Source organism: Neopelma chrysocephalum, unplaced genomic scaffold (genome assembly GCF_003984885.1).
Source record: "Neopelma chrysocephalum unplaced genomic scaffold, ASM398488v2 Primary Assembly neopelma1_97102, whole genome shotgun sequence".
In the NCBI taxonomy this organism is placed as follows: domain Eukaryota; kingdom Metazoa; phylum Chordata; class Aves; order Passeriformes; family Pipridae; genus Neopelma; species Neopelma chrysocephalum.
The window spans coordinates 3,699,993-3,719,769 of record NW_020925744.1 but is presented as its reverse complement, the minus strand read 5'-3'; the positions used below and the strand labels follow the sequence as shown (position 1 = coordinate 3,719,769).

At 40.0% G+C, this 19,777-nt stretch overlaps 1 protein-coding gene and 1 long non-coding RNA gene across 4 annotated transcripts in view; one reads left to right on the top strand and one right to left on the bottom strand.

Annotated features, from left to right (window-relative positions):
• The window catches only part of CDK7 (cyclin dependent kinase 7), a 34,231-nt gene that overhangs the window by 7,346 nt on the left and 7,108 nt on the right, over window positions 1–19,777 (top strand). For 2 of the 3 annotated variants that reach the window (XM_027671559.1, XM_027671560.1), the window contains exons 3-7: window positions 12,205–12,320; window positions 13,426–13,544; window positions 14,595–14,694; window positions 16,494–16,580; window positions 18,283–18,432. In XM_027671559.1, the coding sequence (XP_027527360.1) occupies window positions 12,205–12,320; window positions 13,426–13,544; window positions 14,595–14,694; window positions 16,494–16,580; window positions 18,283–18,432 (572 nt within the window). Of the gene's footprint in view, window positions 1–103; window positions 164–12,204; window positions 12,321–13,425; window positions 13,545–14,594; window positions 14,695–16,493; window positions 16,581–18,282; window positions 18,433–19,777 lie in introns of all 3 variants that reach the window. The other variant, XM_027671561.1, reaches the window with a different exon arrangement.
• On the bottom strand, window positions 5,083–9,386 carry LOC113961303. Its single transcript, XR_003532261.1, has 3 exons — window positions 9,177–9,386; window positions 7,309–7,376; window positions 5,083–5,479 (listed from the first exon to the last, which is right to left on the bottom strand). It is a non-coding gene; the product is annotated as an uncharacterized LOC113961303 (long non-coding RNA).

Sequence of the window (19,777 nt, the reverse complement as noted above, 5' to 3'; positions counted from 1 at the left end):
TCCCTCCTTCCCTCCCTCCCTCCCTCCCTCCTTCCCTCCCTCCCTCCCTCCTTCCCTCCCTCCGTCCCTCCTTCCCTCCCTCTCTCTTTCTCCCTCTCGCTAGTTCGCCACTGTCTATAAGGCCAGGGACAAGACCAATAACCGAATCGTGGCTATTAAGAAGGTGAGTGTCAGAGTGTCTTCTCAGTGTGTCACCAAGGGTCTGGTTCCTCTTGACCTGCGTAACGACTTTTTTTTTTTTAACTGGCTTAATGGGTAGTGGGATGATATGCATTTTTGTTTCCAGAGTGTTTGGTTTAAATGATCTGGTTCACGTGTCTGTAATGCCCACCCCACCCTGGAAGAGAGAGTGGCTTTGCTATGTTTTTGAAAGGTTGTATGACCTATAACTTGAATTTCTGGTTATTTGTTAGGTATATTCCCAAAAAAACTCAAACACCAAGCAACACACACACATTTCCAAACTGTAGACTTTACTAGACCTCGATAGTGGCTTTCTTTAATTTAATGTTATTTTAAATCTTTTCTCATGCTGTGCCTAATTTCCTTCAGTCCATAGTGTTACTTCTGATTAAGTTCCTTAGAACTTAGAGAATCATATAATATGCTGAGTTGGAAGGGACCTACAAGGATCATTGAGTGCAGCTCCTAGCCCTGCAGAGGACCATCCCCAGGACTCATACCATGTGCCTAAGAGTATTGTTCAAACGCTTCTTGTACTCTGTCAGGCTTGGTGCTGTGACCACTTCCCTGGGGAGCCTGTTCCAGTGCCCAACCACCCTCTGGGTGAAGAACCTTTTCCTGATATCTAACCTAAACCTCCCATGACTCCATTTCATGCTGTTTCCTTGAGTTCTGTCACTGGTCAAGAGAGTGAAATGATCAGTACTTGCCCCCTCCACTGCCCCTCATGAGGATGTTGAAGACCCCAATGAGTTTTCCCGTCAGTCTCCTCTTCTCTAGGCTGAACACACCAAGTGACTTCAGCCACTCCTCATAGGGCTTCCCCTCAAGGCCTTTCACCATCTTCGTTGCCCTCCCTTGGATGCTCTCTAACAGCTTAATATCTTTCTTATATTGTGGCACCCAAAACTGCCACAATGTTCAAGGTGAGGCCACCCCAGTGCAGAGCAGAGCAGGACAATCCCCTGCCTTGACCAGCTGGCGATGCTTTGCCTGATGCCCTCCAGGACACGGTTGGCCCTCCTGGGTGCCAGGGCACTGCTGACTCATATTCAGCTTGCCATCGACCAGGACCTCCAGGTTCATTTCCGCGGAACTGCTTTTCAGCATCTCATTCCCCAGTCTGCACATACCTCTGGGGTTGCCCCATTCCAGGTGCAGAATCCAACACTTGACCTTGTTCAGCTTCATACAGCTGGTGATTGCCCATCTCTCTAATTTGTCAAGGTCTCTCTGCAGGGCCTGCCTGCCCTCGAGAGAGTCAACAGCTCCTCTCAATTTAGTGTCACTGGCAAACTTACTTAGTATTCCTTACGTTCTGTGTCCAAGTTGTTATGAAGCTGTTGAAGAAAAATGGACCAAGCATGGAGCCCTCTGGAACCCCACTGCTGAATGGATGTTACACCATTCACTATGACCCTCTGAGCCCAACCCGTGAGCCAGATGTTCAATCATCTTGTAACATGGTTATCCAGCTGTGTACTGGACACTTTGTCCAAAATACTATGGGAGACAATATGAAAAGCTTTGCTGAAATCCAAAAAGATTACATCAACTGGCTTTCCTTGATCAACTAGCTGGGTTACCTCGTCATAGAAGGAAATCAGGTTTGCTAAGCAGGACTTTCCTCTCATGAAACCATGCTGGATGTGACCAGTGACTGCATTGTCTTTCAGGTGTTTTTCAGTACTTCTCAGAATAATGTTTTCCATAACTTTACCAGGCACTGAAGAGAGACTGACAGGCCTGTAGTTTCCAGGGTCCTTCTTGCCCTTCTTGAAAATCGGGACAATGTTTGCCAGCTTCCAGTCAGCGGGGACCTCTCTGGAATTCCCAAGACAGTTCAAAAATAATTGAGGGAGGTTGTGCAATGACATCAGCCAGCTCTCTGAGGATTCTGGGATGAATCCCATCAGGCCCCACACATTTGTAGGCATCCAGCTGGAGCGGCAGATCCCACACAAGTTCAGGGACAACTTGGAGTTGATCATTCTCACAGTCATGGGTCTCCAGCTCAGGGCACTGACACCCCCTTGGTCCATCATCCGTGTTGAAGACAGAGACACAGAAAGCGTTAAACACCTCTGCCTTGTCCCTGTCCCTGTTTAGGAGGTGACCATCCTCATCCTATAACGGGCTGGTGATATTTCTATACTGCCAGTTACCATTAATGTATTTGAAAGAACTCTTTTTATTGTCCCCCACATTTCTGGCCAGCTTCAACTCCAGTTGAGCTTTGGCAGCACAAATTTTCTCCCTACAGTAGCAAGCAGCATCTCTGAATTCTTCCTGTGTCACTTGACTTTGCCTCCACTGGGCATATACACCTTTCCTTTTTGCCTTATTTCCAAGAGAAGATTCCGGCTCAGCCAAGCCAGCCTTCTGCCTTGCCTGCTTGATTTCCGACATTTGGGAATTGCTGCTCCTGTGCCCTATGGAGGTGAAGTTTAAAAAGTGACCAGCACTGATGGACCTCAGCACCGGCAAAAACATTTTCTCAGGAGACTTTCCCAATTCCATGAGCAGCCTGAAGTCCACTCTCCTTCATGTCCAGAGTTGAGGTTTTGCTGGCACTTTTGTTCCTGTCAACAGAGATTTTACACTCAATCCCTTTGCGGTTGCTGTGGCCAAGATGGCCACCAATCTCCAGTTTGCTCACAGGATCCACTCTGTGAACAAACAGCAGATCAAGGAGGGCATCTTTCTGAGTCAGGTCCCTTAGGACTTGCTCCATAAAGTCATCATCCAGGTTTTTTAGGAATTTTCTGGCCCAGGTTGTACCAGGTGTGTGATGCTCTCAGTTAATTTCTGGCAGGTTGAAGTCCCCCATAAGGACCAGGGCAGTTGACTTGGAATTGTACTTAGTTCCTCCAGGAATAAGTCATTGGCGTCATCATCCTGGCTGGGAGGTCTGTAGCAGATTCCCACAATGACATCCACATTATATGCTGGCCCCTTGATTCTTACCCAGAGGCTCTCAACTGTGCCACTGCCCACTGTGAGCTCCATACATTCTAACACTTCTATTACATACAGTGCCGCCTCTCCGTCTCTTCTGCCCTGCCTATCCCTCCTGAAGAGCCTGTAACGATCCAGCAGGGCACTCCAGTCTCAGAATTCATCCCACTGGGTTTCACTTACACCAATGATATCAAATCTCTGGCATTGTAGCCAACACCTCATGAACTAGATTGAGAGATATCATTAGTGCTTGTTTCCTCAAGTTTGTGCACACCTTCCCATGGTGTATCATTGGCCTGTGAGCCTGGTCTTGTCCCTTTACCCCTTCCAATCTCATTTAAAGCTGTCAACAAGCCCCACTAGTTTCTGTCTTTCAGGGCTTCCCTCAGGACCCAGGGCTTTCACCACCACCTTGACAGATCAGGACTACAACCACCACTTTGACCAAAAAACATCGAAATTGCAACAACCAAGTCTCATTGGTGGATCCAACAGGTGTCTTGCGGGTCCTTCCAGTCTCCTGGGGGATCCACAGCCCTGCTCCAACTGCCTGTACTGGCACTGCAGCCTCACTCCAGCACCACACAAGCATCTCCTGGTATCAAATCTCAGTTATCTACCATTTCCTGCCAGCACTGACTCTGCAACCATTCCTGCCAGGTTTTCTAGGTGTGGGGATAGCGAAACACGTGGAGGGGCGGCCTTCTGGTCTCTGTCCTGTGGCCACATGTGTTTTTTCCAGGTTGAGGAGGCTGGCTGCCATTTTCATTTGACCTGGTGGGCAGAGCTGGGAAGTTTCTCCTCATCAGTTGGTTTAAATTAGTTTTATCAGTATTGTTATTAGCATTTCTTCTTGGTAAAGAGGTACTTTTTCACTTGCATCCAGGTGTATTTGGTCTCTCTGTACTGGAGAAACCAGGGGTATTGAGTCCGAGGGATAAGATTTGTCTGAGGTCTTCACCCCTCCAAATTGTCTCAAACCAAGACACACAAAAATGATAAATGTGTCACTGAACTTGAAAGTATGTTCCCAGTTACTCCTTCTTTCTTCATGCAACCTAAGCAACTCATCTTTGTATTAACAACAGTTTCCTCTTCTATCTCCACAAAGACCAGGACGTATGGCCACTTCACTAAATTTTAAAAAATATACAAGTTTTCTACATTCTTTGATTTTTAACGTTAAAAATCTATGCAAACACCCTGTTTGAAAGCATTTTCTCCACTATTCCCCAAAGCCTGCTTGTTAATACTACTGTCCTGTTCAGTAATAGCCTTTCATAAGCTTTAAGCTGTTTGAGACTTACAAGAGACCTAAGACTGCGCAAATTTCATGTATGCTACAATGCTTAATCACAACAGGCTGCAGTCCCAATGGCAGCCTGAGTGATATCACAATACAGTTTAAATGCTTCGTGTACCAGAGCATCATGTAGTACAAGAGTATTTAATTCTTCTTTGTATACTGATCTTCTTCAGCTCTAAATGTTGCATAGTTACTATGTAAACAGCATAAATCCTCTAAAAGTCTACTCTTTACTAACGTCTATTAGCACAAACCTGACCTAACCTTTTCAAGTCTTGCATTCATCTAGGTTTCGGCAAGCCTGTCAGTATTTCCTTTTAATAATTCAAATGCTACCCCCAGTTCTTAGCAGCATACTAAGACAACATCAATTTCAGTTCAGAGTAGATATCTTGTGTGCATATGCAGATCTGTCATGCATTGCTGTCTAGGACAGTCTTCCAAAAATGAAGATTCTCACATTAAAATGTCTCATACAAAGACTTAGGCAAAGACAAAGGGATTTTTGGTCTTGGAGAATGAAACATCTGTAAGATATTGATTTGCAATTACCTCGCATTGCTACATTTGAAAAAAATGTTTCAGGTACATGCAATTTTAATACCAGCTCATCACTTGGTATATTTCTGAACATGTTTGATATTATGTTTAGCAATTGCACTCCAAGAAGCTGATCTATGACTGAGGTTCTATGCTCTGACTGGAGTCATAGAAAACTAACATAGTAAATACAGTGTGTTTCTTGAAGATCATGATGACAAGTATTTAAAAGTAAAGGAACTAATCAAACAAGAACTCACAAAAACTGAAATTACTCAAACTACTATTAAGAGACAATCTTCATCAACTAACATAATCAAAGTCACCTTTCTAAATATGGGCAAATATAAGCCTGATAAAATAGCATTTTCACAAACCATCTTAAGATACTGAAAAAAAAAGTCTTTAAAAAAATCTTACCTCTAGATCTGTTTCCATAAAATCAAACACCAAGCTAATATTGGACTTGTGTCCAAATGCATCTATGAGCTGCAAAACAAAATACACTATGATTAAGCATGCTCTCATGCTTCCAGTTTTCTGAAATTCAACATCACTGTAGACTGTATGTGGATTTTCAGCTTTTTGAGAACTGGTTTAAGTTTTTTGATTTGCAACACAAAAATTCTTACTCAGTTCAGCTTCTTAACTCAGTCTTCAAAAACTCAGAAAAAAATCCCCATTAAGCATGGTAATAACATTTTACACCACAATTGCCCCTCCTCCCTGGAGATAGGGAAAAAGAGAAAGAATTAACTTTATCTTACACTACAACTAGTGTAATGCACACCTTGTCCTCTCCCCAAACTTCACTGTTCTACAAAACTTCTACCCTTTATTAAGTACATGACTAAGTTTGCCCATGGATTCAACTCTGGGTATCTGCTTCATGTAAGTATTCTAAGTGTTAGGCTTATTAACTTCCTTTCAGATATTCTTAGGTGTGTACTCATCTTTGTAGCAAGCTTTCCAGCAAAAATAAAACTCTTTGGAGAATATCCAAACAGTCCTTTCTTAGGATGAAGTTGTATAATGACAGAATCAGTTTTTAGTTTGAGATAACACAAGCGTGATGCTGAGTGAAAACAAGAGATTAGCTAGCCTGGTATTCAACCTTCAAGCTGTGGAAGGTATGAGCTCCATGGTGCAGCTTATTCCTTAGTGTGATGGCCATGTGAACTGCTCAATTGCAATACAGTCATTTAAACAGTCCATAACAACAGCAACTGTGCCCTTGAGCTCCCAACATCCACAGAAGTTTTGTCAGGACTACTAAGGGGACACAACATTGTCTATTGCCTTTAGTACCTGCTTAGTATGAACTGCTAATCATAAATTTGCCTAACTCCTTTTTGAACTGCTGATGCTATTTGCTTCTACAATGCCCCGGTCAACAGATTCTAGAAATTCATTACACACTGAATCAAGCAGTACAATTTCCACTCCCGCTGCAAATATGTTTTAAACACATCTCTTATTTCTAGTGCTACAGGGTTTGGAAATACCAGCTCTGCATGGACTCAACCTATCACCTCAGTTTTGTAGACCTCCCCATTCCCAGCCTTTTCCTTTCCAGAATGAGGAATCCCTAACTTTTTCATAAAGAAGATGCTCCATCCCTTTGCCATTCTAGTTGTCCTTCCCTGCATATTCTCTAACTTTGATAGCTAAAGCAACCACTTTGAAAATAAGTTCACAATCCAGAAGAAAACGATACTTCCATTCTGAAAGAGTTAAAGTATCTGGAAAATTCGTATTTGGTCTAATATTTATGGAAGACCTTGTAATTATCGCTACGAGCTAACTTTAAAATATCTTTAGCTCCAGCTGAATACCTGTAGCTGTCAATCTATCAAAATGCAACTGAAACTATACTGATTTTACTCCTTCCAACAGAGATTTTAAACATCATATCTGTGTGCTAAAGCCTAATAAGCCACACGATCTTCCCTTTACCATTTCTTATGAAAGCCTGCTTTTTTACTGTCTCCAGTTCTATATGAAGCAAATGATCGGGTAAATTTAGCACTGCATTCATTCACAATTCTATCAGAGAGATGCAAAATCAGGTAATCTAAATTTCCACAATTCTTCCCAACATTAATATCCACACAGCCCCAGGCTGAAAAGTGAAAGGATTAAAAAAACCTACTTTGCCTTTGTTATTGAAATTGGCATTTTGCTTACCTTGGGCTGGGAAAAAACCTTAAGTAACATTAAGTAACAGCTCCATGACCCAACTACTTCTGAATTTCAGTCTGAACCTGTACCAAAAATATTTGAGGACTGATTCTAGAAGGAGCATTCATTTTACTTACACCAATAATATTTGGATGGCTTAGCTCCTGTAACAGCTTTATTTCCCTGAGGGCTGTCCTGTTGATTCCTACATTGATGGGAAGAAAAAAGAAGATGAAAGAACAAAATGAAAAACTGGATTAAGCTCCAAATAAACCTCTCGTTCTGTTACTCAATGACTTTTTACTATTACAAATTACATTCTCACCACTCAACAATTTGTTAAATAACAAGTACATTGCCATAAGTAAATTGCTGCAGAATAAAAGTGGGCATACATTTTCTTCCACAGCACATACATTTTACATCACAGTAATCCAGTTTAGATTATGAAGCAACAAGTCTCCCTTTTGGCAAAAAGGGAAAGTCCTAGCAAAAGCCTAGGGGAAAAAAAAAAGATCACCTTTTACATGGTATTGAAAGGCTTGCTTTTATTTTTAAGAAAAGTTTAATCTTGCAAATATCAGTTCTTCAACATATCTCACTTTCAGAGGAAGGCATACTGACAAAGCTCATGAATAAACTTCTTTTCTTTTTGACACAGCACTGTTTAATAATACAAGACATCTGTTTTTCTACATTCATGCTGTGGCATAAATAAGGCTTAAAAGGTAATTGACCAAAACCTGCTTGCCCTTGCTTCAATCTTTTCATAGCCAGATTTTACAGAGGAAAAACCAGGGGATGATGGGGGCAAATGGTGCGCTTTGGCAGTCACACTGGTCGCACTGCATCAAACCATGATTCCTGTAGGGTACAAATTTCTCCTTGAAAAGTGCTGATATGTGTGGCTTGTATAAAATCTGACAGGCAAACAGTGGTATGTCATACAGGAAGATTTAGCTGCACACGAGCTCAAAACCAGTGTTCTCCTAAAACCTAGGATAAAATTCAATGCTAATTTCTGGCATTGAAAGTTTTGGGCAAAGCTACATGGATTCCTTTACACTCCTGCTTTGCCTGTTTTAATTACCTATTTTGGAATCAAGTTGACAATGGCTGCTTTTGGGTGAGCAAAGCCTTAGATGATTAAAAAAAAAAGAAAAGAAGTATGCCATGTTATAACACAGAGAAAGCAAATACAATCATTATTTTCAATAACATCTTTCAATTATAGCTAGACACTATACAGGCCAAAGCAGTAACTGTCCCTAAGGGCCATTAGCCCACTGAAGGCCAGGTGGATCATGACTCTTGGGCAGCCAGCTCAACTGTGAGACTCTGTGATGAGTTTTGAAGTTTTTTTTCCATAGAATGGAACTGGAGAGTTGATAGCAAAGATTGTTCACTGAAAAGCTGGTGACCTGATGGAGGATCCCGGAAGGACAGCAGCCTGCACACAAACAAAATTCTACTACACCACACAAGCTGTAAAAGAAGACCAAGATTAGTGAGTTTTGATATATAATATCCACGCCTAGAGGCAAGTGGCTGATCAGAGCATACGCTCTACAGTGCTGAACATCAAACAAACCCACACAGAGACAAAAGTTTTAAGATTTTGGCTTTAATAGAACAAAGAAAATACCTGAAAACAGATGCAAATACTCTCACCCATCTTAAAAATTTAAGAGATGCATTAATACAAAGAGGTATTCCAAATTCAGTGCTGGTGCTGTTGTTATTATTTTATGCTAGATTCATGTCTATATTCCACTAAAATTGAGAAGCTAAGCAGTTATATACTCATATTTAGATATATACCATGCATGCAGGTATCTTTTGTCTGTCCCTGCAGTTTGCAAAGCAATCCTCTACTAAGTCTTACATTGTTCACTGAGCTCATTTTTCCCAGCCAAGGTATGGTATGTGAAATTAATGTACCAATTTACAAAAACAAAGCAAACAAAGCACAGCTTCTACAGCAAGAATTTGTTTTGAAACTCACCATCTTTAGCTTCCGATCTATGCCCCAGTTTAATCTGAAAATAAATGTTTCATATTATATAAGATTAAGACATCTGCCCCAACAGTGGGGAACACATTCTTTACTATGAGTTTCAGCATAATGAAGCACTTTACCAGCTAGGTTGCTTTTAGTTGTTTTGGGTTTTTTTCCTTAAAAAAATAACTGTTCTTACAGCATTACTTTTTACAAAAGCTTAAAAAAGCCATGATGGCACTGAAAGCAGACATAACGCAAACTGACAGCATAAAATGCTTCGTAGCCACAAAGCTTTATTATATCACTAATGAGTTTCTTCGCAGGGAGAAATGAGAGCTAAGTAATTGACAACCACCTTAGCATGATTCTAGTAAAATTAGCATAGGCTGTAAGTTTGGGCTGTAAACTGAGCAATCATCTGCCTCAATCATCTACTGCCCTGAAATTTCAAGTCCAGAATCGCATCATGGATATTTCCAGATGACAAAAGTTAAGAAAATATTCTGATAAAACCAAGAATGCTTTTCACAACAGCTGCTACCAGTAGCAACCATACAACAGAAGTATCACAATGCTAAAAGGGATTAGTGCATTAAACAAAATTACTTACTATTGATACAATTCAACTTGCTCAGTAAAGTAGGGTCTTTAACTAAAAAAAAGGTGCTGTAATGTGCATTTTTGTCCTTCACAAAGCATAGCTGAAGATTCATTTTTAATACAAAAACTTCCTGCAATCCCTTCAGATTCAGTGAAACACTTTATGACAACATAAACATTTTCATCATTTGTATCCAAACAAGTATGTTGCATATCCAAGATCACTTTCATATTTTATCAGAAAACTACCATATGGGTAAGAGACATTACTGGAAAACTCTCAAGTCTAGTTAGGCCTTCTGATTACCATCCATTATTGGCTGTTCAAACTGGCAGCAATGAAATAAAAAAGAGAAGTCCAAGGGCAATCAAAAGAGACTTCAGGGCCCTGGAACGATTGGTTGCAGGATCAAGAGCAGAGGTAGTGATTTTCTTGATCCTTCTGGTAACAAGGAATAACATTGATAGGAATAGGCAGATCCATCAAGTCAATGCATGACTGAGGCTGGTGTAATCACAAAAATTTTTGGTTCTTTGAGTATGGGATGATCTACTCAACACCTCGTCTACTGATACCTGATGAGATGCACCTATCTCAGAGGGGACAAAGAGTTCTAACACAGGAGCTAGTGGGGCTCATTAATAGAACTTTAAACTAGCTTGGAAGGGGGAAATGGACAAGACCAGCCTCACAGGCCAGTGATGAGCCACGGGATGGTGTGCCAAAACATAAGAAAAGAGTACTAAGGGCATCCCTCAATATGTTTCACAAGGTGTTGGCCACAAAGTACCACACTTGAAATGTTTCTACACTAATGTACCCAGCAAGAGAAACAAACAAGAGGACTTTGAAGATTCGTCCTAGTCCCAAAGATTTGACATCACTCACATAAGTTAAACCCGGTGGGATGAATTCTGAGACTGGAGTGCCCTGCTGGATGGTTACAGGCTCTTCAGGAGGGATAGGCAGGGCAGAAGAGACGGAGAGGCGGCACTGTATGTAATAGAAGTGTTAGAATGTATGGAGCTCACAGTGGGCAGTGGCACAGTTGAGAGCCTCTGGGTAAGAATCAAGGGGCCAGCATATAATGTGGATGTCATTGTGGGAATCTGCTACAGACCTCCCAGCCAGGATGATGACGCCAATGACTTATTCCTGGAGGAACTAAGTACAATTCCAAGTCAACTGCCCTGGTCCTTATGGGGGACTTCAACCTGCCAGAAATTAACTGAGAGCATCACACACCTGGTACAACCTGGGCCAGAAAATTCCTAAAAAACCTGGATGATGACTTTATGGAGCAAGTCCTAAGGGACCTGACTCAGAAAGATGCCCTCCTTGATCTGCTGTTTGTTCACAGAGTGGATCCTGTGAGCAAACTGGAGATTGGTGGCCATCTTGGCCACAGCAACCGCAAAGGGATTGAGTGTAAAATCTCTGTTGACAGGAACAAAAGTGCCAGCAAAACCTCAACTCTGGACATGAAGGAGAGTGGACTTCAGGCTGCTCATGGAATTGGGAAAGTCTCCTGAGAAAATGTTTTTGCCGGTGCTGAGGTCCATCAGTGCTGGTCACTTTTTAAACTTCACCTCCATAGGGCACAGGAGCAGCAATTCCCAAATGTCGGAAATCAAGCAGGCAAGGCAGAAGGCTGGCTTGGCTGAGCCGGAATCTTCTCTTGGAAATAAGGCAAAAAGGAAAGGTGTATATGCCCAGTGGAGGCAAAGTCAAGTGACACAGGAAGAATTCAGAGATGCTGCTTGCTACTGTAGGGAGAAAATTTGTGCTGCCAAAGCTCAACTGGAGTTGAAGCTGGCCAGAAATGTGGGGGACAATAAAAAGAGTTCTTTCAAATACATTAATGGTAACTGGCAGTATAGAAATATCACCAGCCCGTTATAGGATGAGGATGGTCACCTCCTAAACAGGGACAGGGACAAGGCAGAGGTGTTTAACGCTTTCTGTGTCTCTGTCTTCAACACGGATGATGGACCAAGGGGGTGTCAGTGCCCTGAGCTGGAGACCCATGACTGTGAGAATGATCAACTCCAAGTTGTCCCTGAACTTGTGTGGGATCTGCCGCTCCAGCTGGATGCCTACAAATGTGTGGGGCCTGATGGGATTCATCCCAGAATCCTCAGAGAGCTGGCTGATGTCATTGCACAACCTCCCTCAATTATTTTTGAACTGTCTTGGGAATTCCAGAGAGGTCCCTGCTGACCTGGGAAGAGTTCATGTAGGCTATCTGGGCTCTGGATTTCAATTTCTGATCTCCAGAATGGACCTATATTTCTGGAAAAAGAGTGAGAATGGTAGAGAATTTGTGACTGCTGTTTAAAATTTTTCTTTGAGCCTGAAATAACTTTTGAGCAGAAAGAATGGTAATAAGTTTATCTTGTGTGTTGAGCTTTACTTGTCACATTAAAACTTTACAGGTTATTATAAAGGATACAAGTATTGTGTTGACACAGTCTCACATCAAGGCATATATGCTGATGACACTTCAAGGATTAGAATATCTGCATCAACACTGGATTTTACACAGGGTAAGCATGTACTATACTGACAGCCTTTATGCTGTAACAAAACTCACATGGGATAAAGTTCGAGTCTAAAGTCTGATGAAAGTAGTTTTGGAGTTGAGACACTCTCACTCCATACGCTTTAATATTACCTGTTTTGGAGAGACAATAGAAGTACCTGAAATGTTAAGAATTACTGATGCAGTTTTCATTTAGATACTTAAATAAAAGGTTCTCCAATTATATGTGACTTTAATTATCACTGCGAACTGGGTCTGGCTGGGATGGATTGAACTTTTTTCACAGCAGGTGAACTGTTGAGGCTTTCTCTTTTTTCCACCCTGCGCTTGCCCCGATGCGTAGGCTGGGGGTGGGCAAGAAGTGGGGAGGGGACACAGCTGGGGCAGCCGACCCAAGTTGTCCCTAGGGATATTGCATGCCATATAATGCCATGATCATTAGTAAAAACCTGGGTTAGAGAAGAAGGGGGGATTTTGCCTTCCAAGTTGCTTCTCTCTTGGAGACTGTTTTGTGTATCTGTCTGCTTATGGGAGGTGGTGAATGATTTCCATTGCATTGCTTGCTTTTGTTTTTTCCTCTTTCCTTCACCTGTTAAACTGCCTCTATAGTGTGCCTAGAGTGTTCTTGCTTTTGGTCTTCTTTTGCCTGGACTTCTGGCATGAGAATGGAATGAGCAAATGGCTATATGGATGCTTCTCTACTGGCCAGGGGTGAACCCAACAACACACTGCTACTGTATTAAACTGTATGACTTCCATAATTTCTGCAGTTATTTGAAACATTTGCAAGGTCTTTTTATTATTCAGTTGGTATCTATGTGGTTAACAGAAATGTTGTTCCTGCAGCAAAGCTAAAACCTATGAAGTGGCTTTTTTATAGTCTGCAGCTTAAATGTGTTAATAGTCAAATTGGTGTGTCTCACTATGATTTTCCTCTATGACTAAATATTCAATTTCTGCTGGTTTATACATTTTTTCTAACAACGTAGACTTCACATAGAATCAAAAGCTTTCATTTTAGAATACTCTTATGATACATCTGCCAGGAGATTCATTATATGTCTGCTTTGATACTGACAAAATTCATTATTTGCTTTCTCTACTGACAGGATCTTAAACCAAATAACTTGCTGTTAGATGAAAATGGGGTTTTAAAATTAGCTGACTTTGGCTTGGCAAAATCTTTTGGAAGCCCAAATAGAGTTTATACACACCAGGTAGTAACAAGGTAAGACATTCTGTTTTGTTTCTTAGACAGAGATTTAGTTGTTTTGTAGGTGTCTCTTGGCACCTCTCTCATGTCATATCAACATATTCAAAGAGTAGCATCTAGTTCATGTTATGTGGCAAGAGCCTCATAAAGGACATGCAGGGAAGCATTTTTTTAACAAAATCTCCATAAGAACTGCTACAACATGCATCCCCGGAGTTGTTCTTTGGTATGATACTCTTTTGAAATATATGGAAATAATATGTATCTTCCTGTAAGCCTGGTTTTGGGAGCAAGACAGCTGCTACTTTCTGTTAATCACAAGACCTAGAACCATTTTCGTAGCTAGTCACATTACCTATTATGAGACAAACACTTGAACCAATTAAAATATTTATTAATGGTTTTTATAGCATGCTTATTTAAAGTATGCTTTAAAAAGCAGGGCTGCAAAACATGCAATGTGTTTCCTTCTGACTGCTGTAATGCTAAAAGTATTCATGCAAAGCTGGTTTGTTTTAACATCTTTGTTCAAAAGGCAGAAATTCCACAGTAGTTTCAAGAGCAGTGTGTGTATCAGGTCATTGCATTAAACCTAATTGTTCCTAGGCAGTGTTAAGTAGCTGTTTTAAACAACAAAGCTCATTTTGCATAAAGCTAGCCTCAATACTTAGGTTTGTTGATTTGGAGATTTTTGGAAGCTGGAAGGAGTTCTGTCTTGCTGTCATTCCTTCAACATAAAATTTTAAGAAAATTTTGTTTTATAACCTGCAAACCTGCAAGTTGAAAACTTTCTTCCTTGGCATGTCTGCAGTTCCATTGCTTGTAATCAGCTCAATTGAAACTGCAGTTAATTTGTGGTTGGATGTGACCCTGTGGTGAGGAATGCACAAATTTTTTCAGTCTTTCTTAAACAAAACACTTTGTAGGGTAGACTACAGCTCTTCAGTGTCTGAAAAGTATATAGGCAGAAGCAGCATCCTGTTTTTAGTATTTGCATTGCTACAATATACAGCATCTGACATGAGCAAAGCCAGATCATTTTCCCAAAATGTATTTTCTTTTCAGATGGTACCGAGCCCCAGAACTATTGTTTGGGGCTAGAATGTATGGTGTTGGTGTTGATATGTGGGCTGTTGGTTGTATTTTAGCCGAATTGCTCCTCAGGGTAAGTCTTCAAATGTAAGCATTTTGTATTTGCTCTTTAGTGCACTACAGCTTTTTATGTGGGCTGCTTCTCTCCTGCTAACATTAGCAGGTAAAGACAGTTAGGGTAGAAGAAAGTTTCCAAAACCTTGTTAACTGTAATGAAAGGGAAGTTTTGCAATAGACTGAGGTTTCATAAGCATCCACAAGCATTGGAAGTCTTTTAAAACGGTTGGGTAAAAAAGTTGCAACAAACTGTCACAGTCTTGCTTTGGGAGATGCCAAGTAGGTAAGTCTCCCAGACCGCTTAGTGTTACAGTTTCACACAGCCTTCTATGAGTTTCATTCGCTAGCCTTCTAGAAATGTGACATCCTAGATACATGCATACACTGTCCCTTATACATTGTTTCTCATTAACTGCAAATTATAATCACCACACCTTAATTGTAGGTTTATGTGTAATGAACAGAAGATCAATGTTTTTTCTAAACTGTGGTTAGTTGACAATACTAGAATGAAGCTCAAGGTTAACACTATGATAATCCTATGGCACTCCTCTGTATGGTACACAGATGTCATGGTCCTTAAGTATGTTTTACTGAACTAGAACGTTTACTATGCAGCTCTTTGGAGAAGACATGAAAGTGTCAGGGGGGGAGTGAAGGGCAGGGGCACAGACGCAGCTGAAGGCATGAAGTAGCCTGCAGTATCATTTATCTTCCATGACTAAGTCGCTTCTGCTTGGTTTCTACACCATACTTGGAATGCTTTTGTGGCTGTCTTATAACCAGACTGGAGAACTAGTCTGTGTGAAAACGCCTCAAAAGAAATCCTTTGCCTTCATTTGCCACACCAAACAGGTATGCTGGTACGATTTGGTTGGCAGTTCAGACATATATTGGCTATTTAATGAACACTAGTGATGTTTACATAAATATGCATTAGGCCTGGTAAAGTGATTAAATTTAAACAAAGTGAGAAGACAAATAAGTTGTTGAATTTATTGAATTCTTGAAATCAAATAAATTGTTGAACTGATTCTTTGGTTTCTCACAAAGTAGAAAATGTCTTATGGTTCAGTTTTATCACTGTGGTGTTTTTAAATGTATCTGTCCTTTTTCAGGACAATGCAGCTTCTGGGAGCTTTATGAAAGCAGTTTATATTTGAGGGGCTTTCATGATGCCAAAGTTTAGTGTGGGTATTTCTGTGTTGCTTAGTTAAACACTGTCTCTAATTCTTTATAAATTTGCTTTGGTCACAAAGTTTCTTTTTACTTCCATTGTGTGCAGGGTATGCAAGGTACAAGTTGAACTGGGCAGATATCCCCTTTTCAGTCTTCTGCTTAGTTTAAATAACATGTAATACTGATAAGACAGTCTTCTATTCTAGTGGGTCTCTAGTCTCCCTCGTGCTTAAATCTCATTTCCTCAGTCTAACTTCTGTAATCCAGTTACAATTCACTTTAAATGTACTGAATATATGTATAAAAGCTAACTTCAGGGAACATATGATGGAAGGATCACCATGACTTTGACAACTAAGATGCAAAATCTTTCCTGTGTTTAGTTATTTTACATTAATGTGGTTGTGTAATTTTATGTTTATTTCCCTGCTGTCAAGTCAACATTATGAAGTCCAGGTTCAAGAAACTTTCAGAATCTATTTGGACATCAGTAGAATGCCTCAGTATTCAATGTAGCTCTTTGTGGAGAGATGGTATACAGAGGTGTTTTGCCCTGCAATTATGAGTGATCACTCAAAGCTCCACTCTAAAACTGAAGTTCAGAAGTTAATTAAATCAAATGCTGTTACCTTCTAGGTTCCTTTTTTGCCTGGAGACTCTGATCTTGAACAGCTGACAAGGATATTTGAAACACTGGGCACTCCAACAGAAGAGCAGTGGCCTGTGAGTCCTTTTGTTTAACAGACTGACATTAGTTTTTCTTGATACTCTGTATTTTAACTTCTGAAATTAAATGAAAGGTTATACCAGAATACTTGAGTAGATTTTCAGAAGGCAGTTGCCTCATCCCACAGAGCAGCTGAGATTTGTTTGTTTCTCTTGACAAACCTCTGGTCAATAGCAAGATTAACAACACTTTATGGGTTCCTTTCTGTGTGTGCACAGTTTCCTGTGGTTACTGGTGTGTAATTATTGTTCGTTAATGTTTTTGGGATGCTTATTTAATGAATTGTGCTTTAACCTGTAAGGCTTTCATGACTTTCAGAAGTAGGAACCATTTATAGGGATCTAAGCTGGCCACGGTAAGTTATAGTGTGGAATACAGTAAGAAACACCAGACCAACAGCTTTAGGGATGAACAATTTGTCTCAGCAACAGTACGGTAACAAATACAAATTAGTAGTACAATTATCTCTGAAGTGACAATAAATTCAGTAATACTAGGCAAAACTTGCCGTCAGGACACATAGTGACCTACCTAACTATGAGTATTAAGCAGACTGACAGGAAGTGGGGCATAACTTCTGATGAGCAACTTGCACCAGGAGTTCTGAATTCCCTGATCAGGAATTGTTGTTGAGCTATGGAAGCACTCACTGTACTTGTTAACCTCCGCTCCCTCTCCATGCTGCTTTTCCTTTGTGTGAATTGTACTGGAATGCTATGGTACATGATCATGAAATGGAGATGTAGCCATATGGAGAAATACCGTATGAGGCACTGCTAGCCCCACACAATTCTGCTGTTGCTCTGGGATTCTGAATGAAACACATAAAGGTTTTTGCAGTGACATTTCTGCTTTCTTTGGAGAGGAAGAGTTAAGATATGGGTGGGGAAAGGAGTGAATAGGAGATTGGCTAGCACAACAGAGATGATACATCCCCAAGTTAATTTGCAAGTCCATGCATTTCAATAATTGAAAATTCTACTATCAAGATTGTAACTGATTGCACACATTTTTCACTTTATTGTTAATATTTTATTTTGCTTGGACAAACTTGCTGAAGTGTGATGACTAAATACTTAAAATACTACTAAAGTATTACATTTGGATAATTGTTACAAGATCATTTTTATGCTAGAATTTGAATACAACGGTATTGATTTCATACCTACGGGAGAAAAAAGTATGCAGTTCATCTTCTGTTTGACTGCTTGGTGTATATTTTCCTTCCCTCCTCCAACAGCCCATATAAATTTTCAGTCGTGCATTTCAAAAGTAGCTCAAAATGCAATTAATTTTATTAATGTGGAGAAAGACTTGCTCTTTTGTGACTATTTTCCCTCCCACCATGTCAGATCACAAAAGGAACCTTTATTTCATTTGTCTGCATCCACTCTAAAGTTCTTTTTTACTTCCTTTCTTTGTTAACACTTTTTCCTTTTGGCCTGGTCACTGCTAAAGCAAAGGAAGGACAGATCATTTGGAAAGGGAAAGTGTAAAACAACTGGAACAGTTACTGAGAAAAAAAAAAAGTCTTTATGACCCACTACTCCTACATTTGTTATTTCAGTGACCAAGTATTAGCAAGGTGTTTTGAAAAATGATTTGCTTCTGCTGAAAGACAGCCATATGAAGTTTGTTTTCTGTGAGAAACTGAACTCTTAAGTAAAAAAACATATATTCCATTTTTGGTCTTTGTAGGGGATGACGAGTCTTCCAGACTATGTCACATTTAAATCTTTCCCTGGAATGCCACTTCAACATATCTTCAGTGCGGCTGGTGATGATCTGCTAAATCTTCTTCAAGGCTTATTCACATTTAATCCTTGCACTAGGGTTACAGCTACTCAGGTATAGTACACTTGAGTTATGTCCTAATGTGCATTAACCTACTGTTAATATCAAATAAATGTGTTTTGAAGCCAGTAAGCCAGGTTTGAAATGAAATGTTACATGACTTTCCAAAAACATAATCCCAGTGTTTTAGAAAGAGAACTCTGAAAGGCATGGCTAATGCTAACTGATTATCTCTGTTCCCAGTGTAGAGCAAAGGTAGACAATTAGAAGGTGTATGAGTCATCGCCTTTAGACAGTCGTATTTGACATTTGGAATTCAATCACCTAAAGCTTGAAAGTTAAGTCTTAACATAGCGTATCCTATTCCCTGGGTTTGAAAGATTTTCAGCCTTACTTCATCCGGTGTCGTCTTCAATTTCATTTAAACTTTCATGATGCTTTTTTAACGCAAAATTCTGTGGTGATTTTAAACCATGATGCTCATCTAAATATCCTTTTCCATTATACTTTCATTTTCACTACTCTCTGATGATGACAAAGGAAGGACTTCAAAGGAAAATCTTGCAGAGTGTTCTAGTTCATAATATTGATTTCTGTAATGAGGAAGATATACTAGTTGGCAGTTTGAAAAGTGTATTTCTGTCACTTTACACTGTTTGGGAGGCATGCAAGAAACAGAGCTGTCCCCTTAAGGCTAGGGCTCCTTCATTGCTGTTTAGATAAGGCAGATCTGAATCTAGGGGATTAGTGTAGATGTAATGTATTTTTTTTATAGAAGACTTTTTCAGAGTACCTTCAGACTTTTTTGGCCACCATCTTTAAGAACATTCAGTATAAGTTTCCAAATTATTAGTTCTGCTATGCTTGGGACACCAGTTCATATGTATGAAGTGATTTTCCAGATCCTATTGTAGGACAGTGTATTTTTCCAGTCTAGACTATTTATTGGCAATGCCACAGTTTAAGGCAGGAAACAACTTGTGCTTACAGTATTGGTTTCATTTATAACTAGCACTGAATATCATGTAACTGGCATTAGCAGGAGTAATGATTGCCTAGGAAACACCTTAGCCACTTTTTGTTAACCACACTTTATAGAAGCTGTGAAGTTCCTAGAATTTAAAATAAGGTATGTAATTCCACTACATGAAATCAACGTTGCTCACTTGTGTTTGTCTTCTGCTCCAATAGAAATTGTGCCTTTCTCATAGTTTACAGGGTAGAAACAGCACAGTAAAGAAATCTTAAAAGCTAACAAAATGGCTGGTGTCCAAGTCCTGGATCTGATCAAGACTTCAGATATATTCCTTTAATTTTTCTTTAATTTTTCTTTAATTTTTCTTTAATTTTTCTTTAATTTTTCTTTAATTTAATTTTTCTTTAATTTAATTTTTCTTTA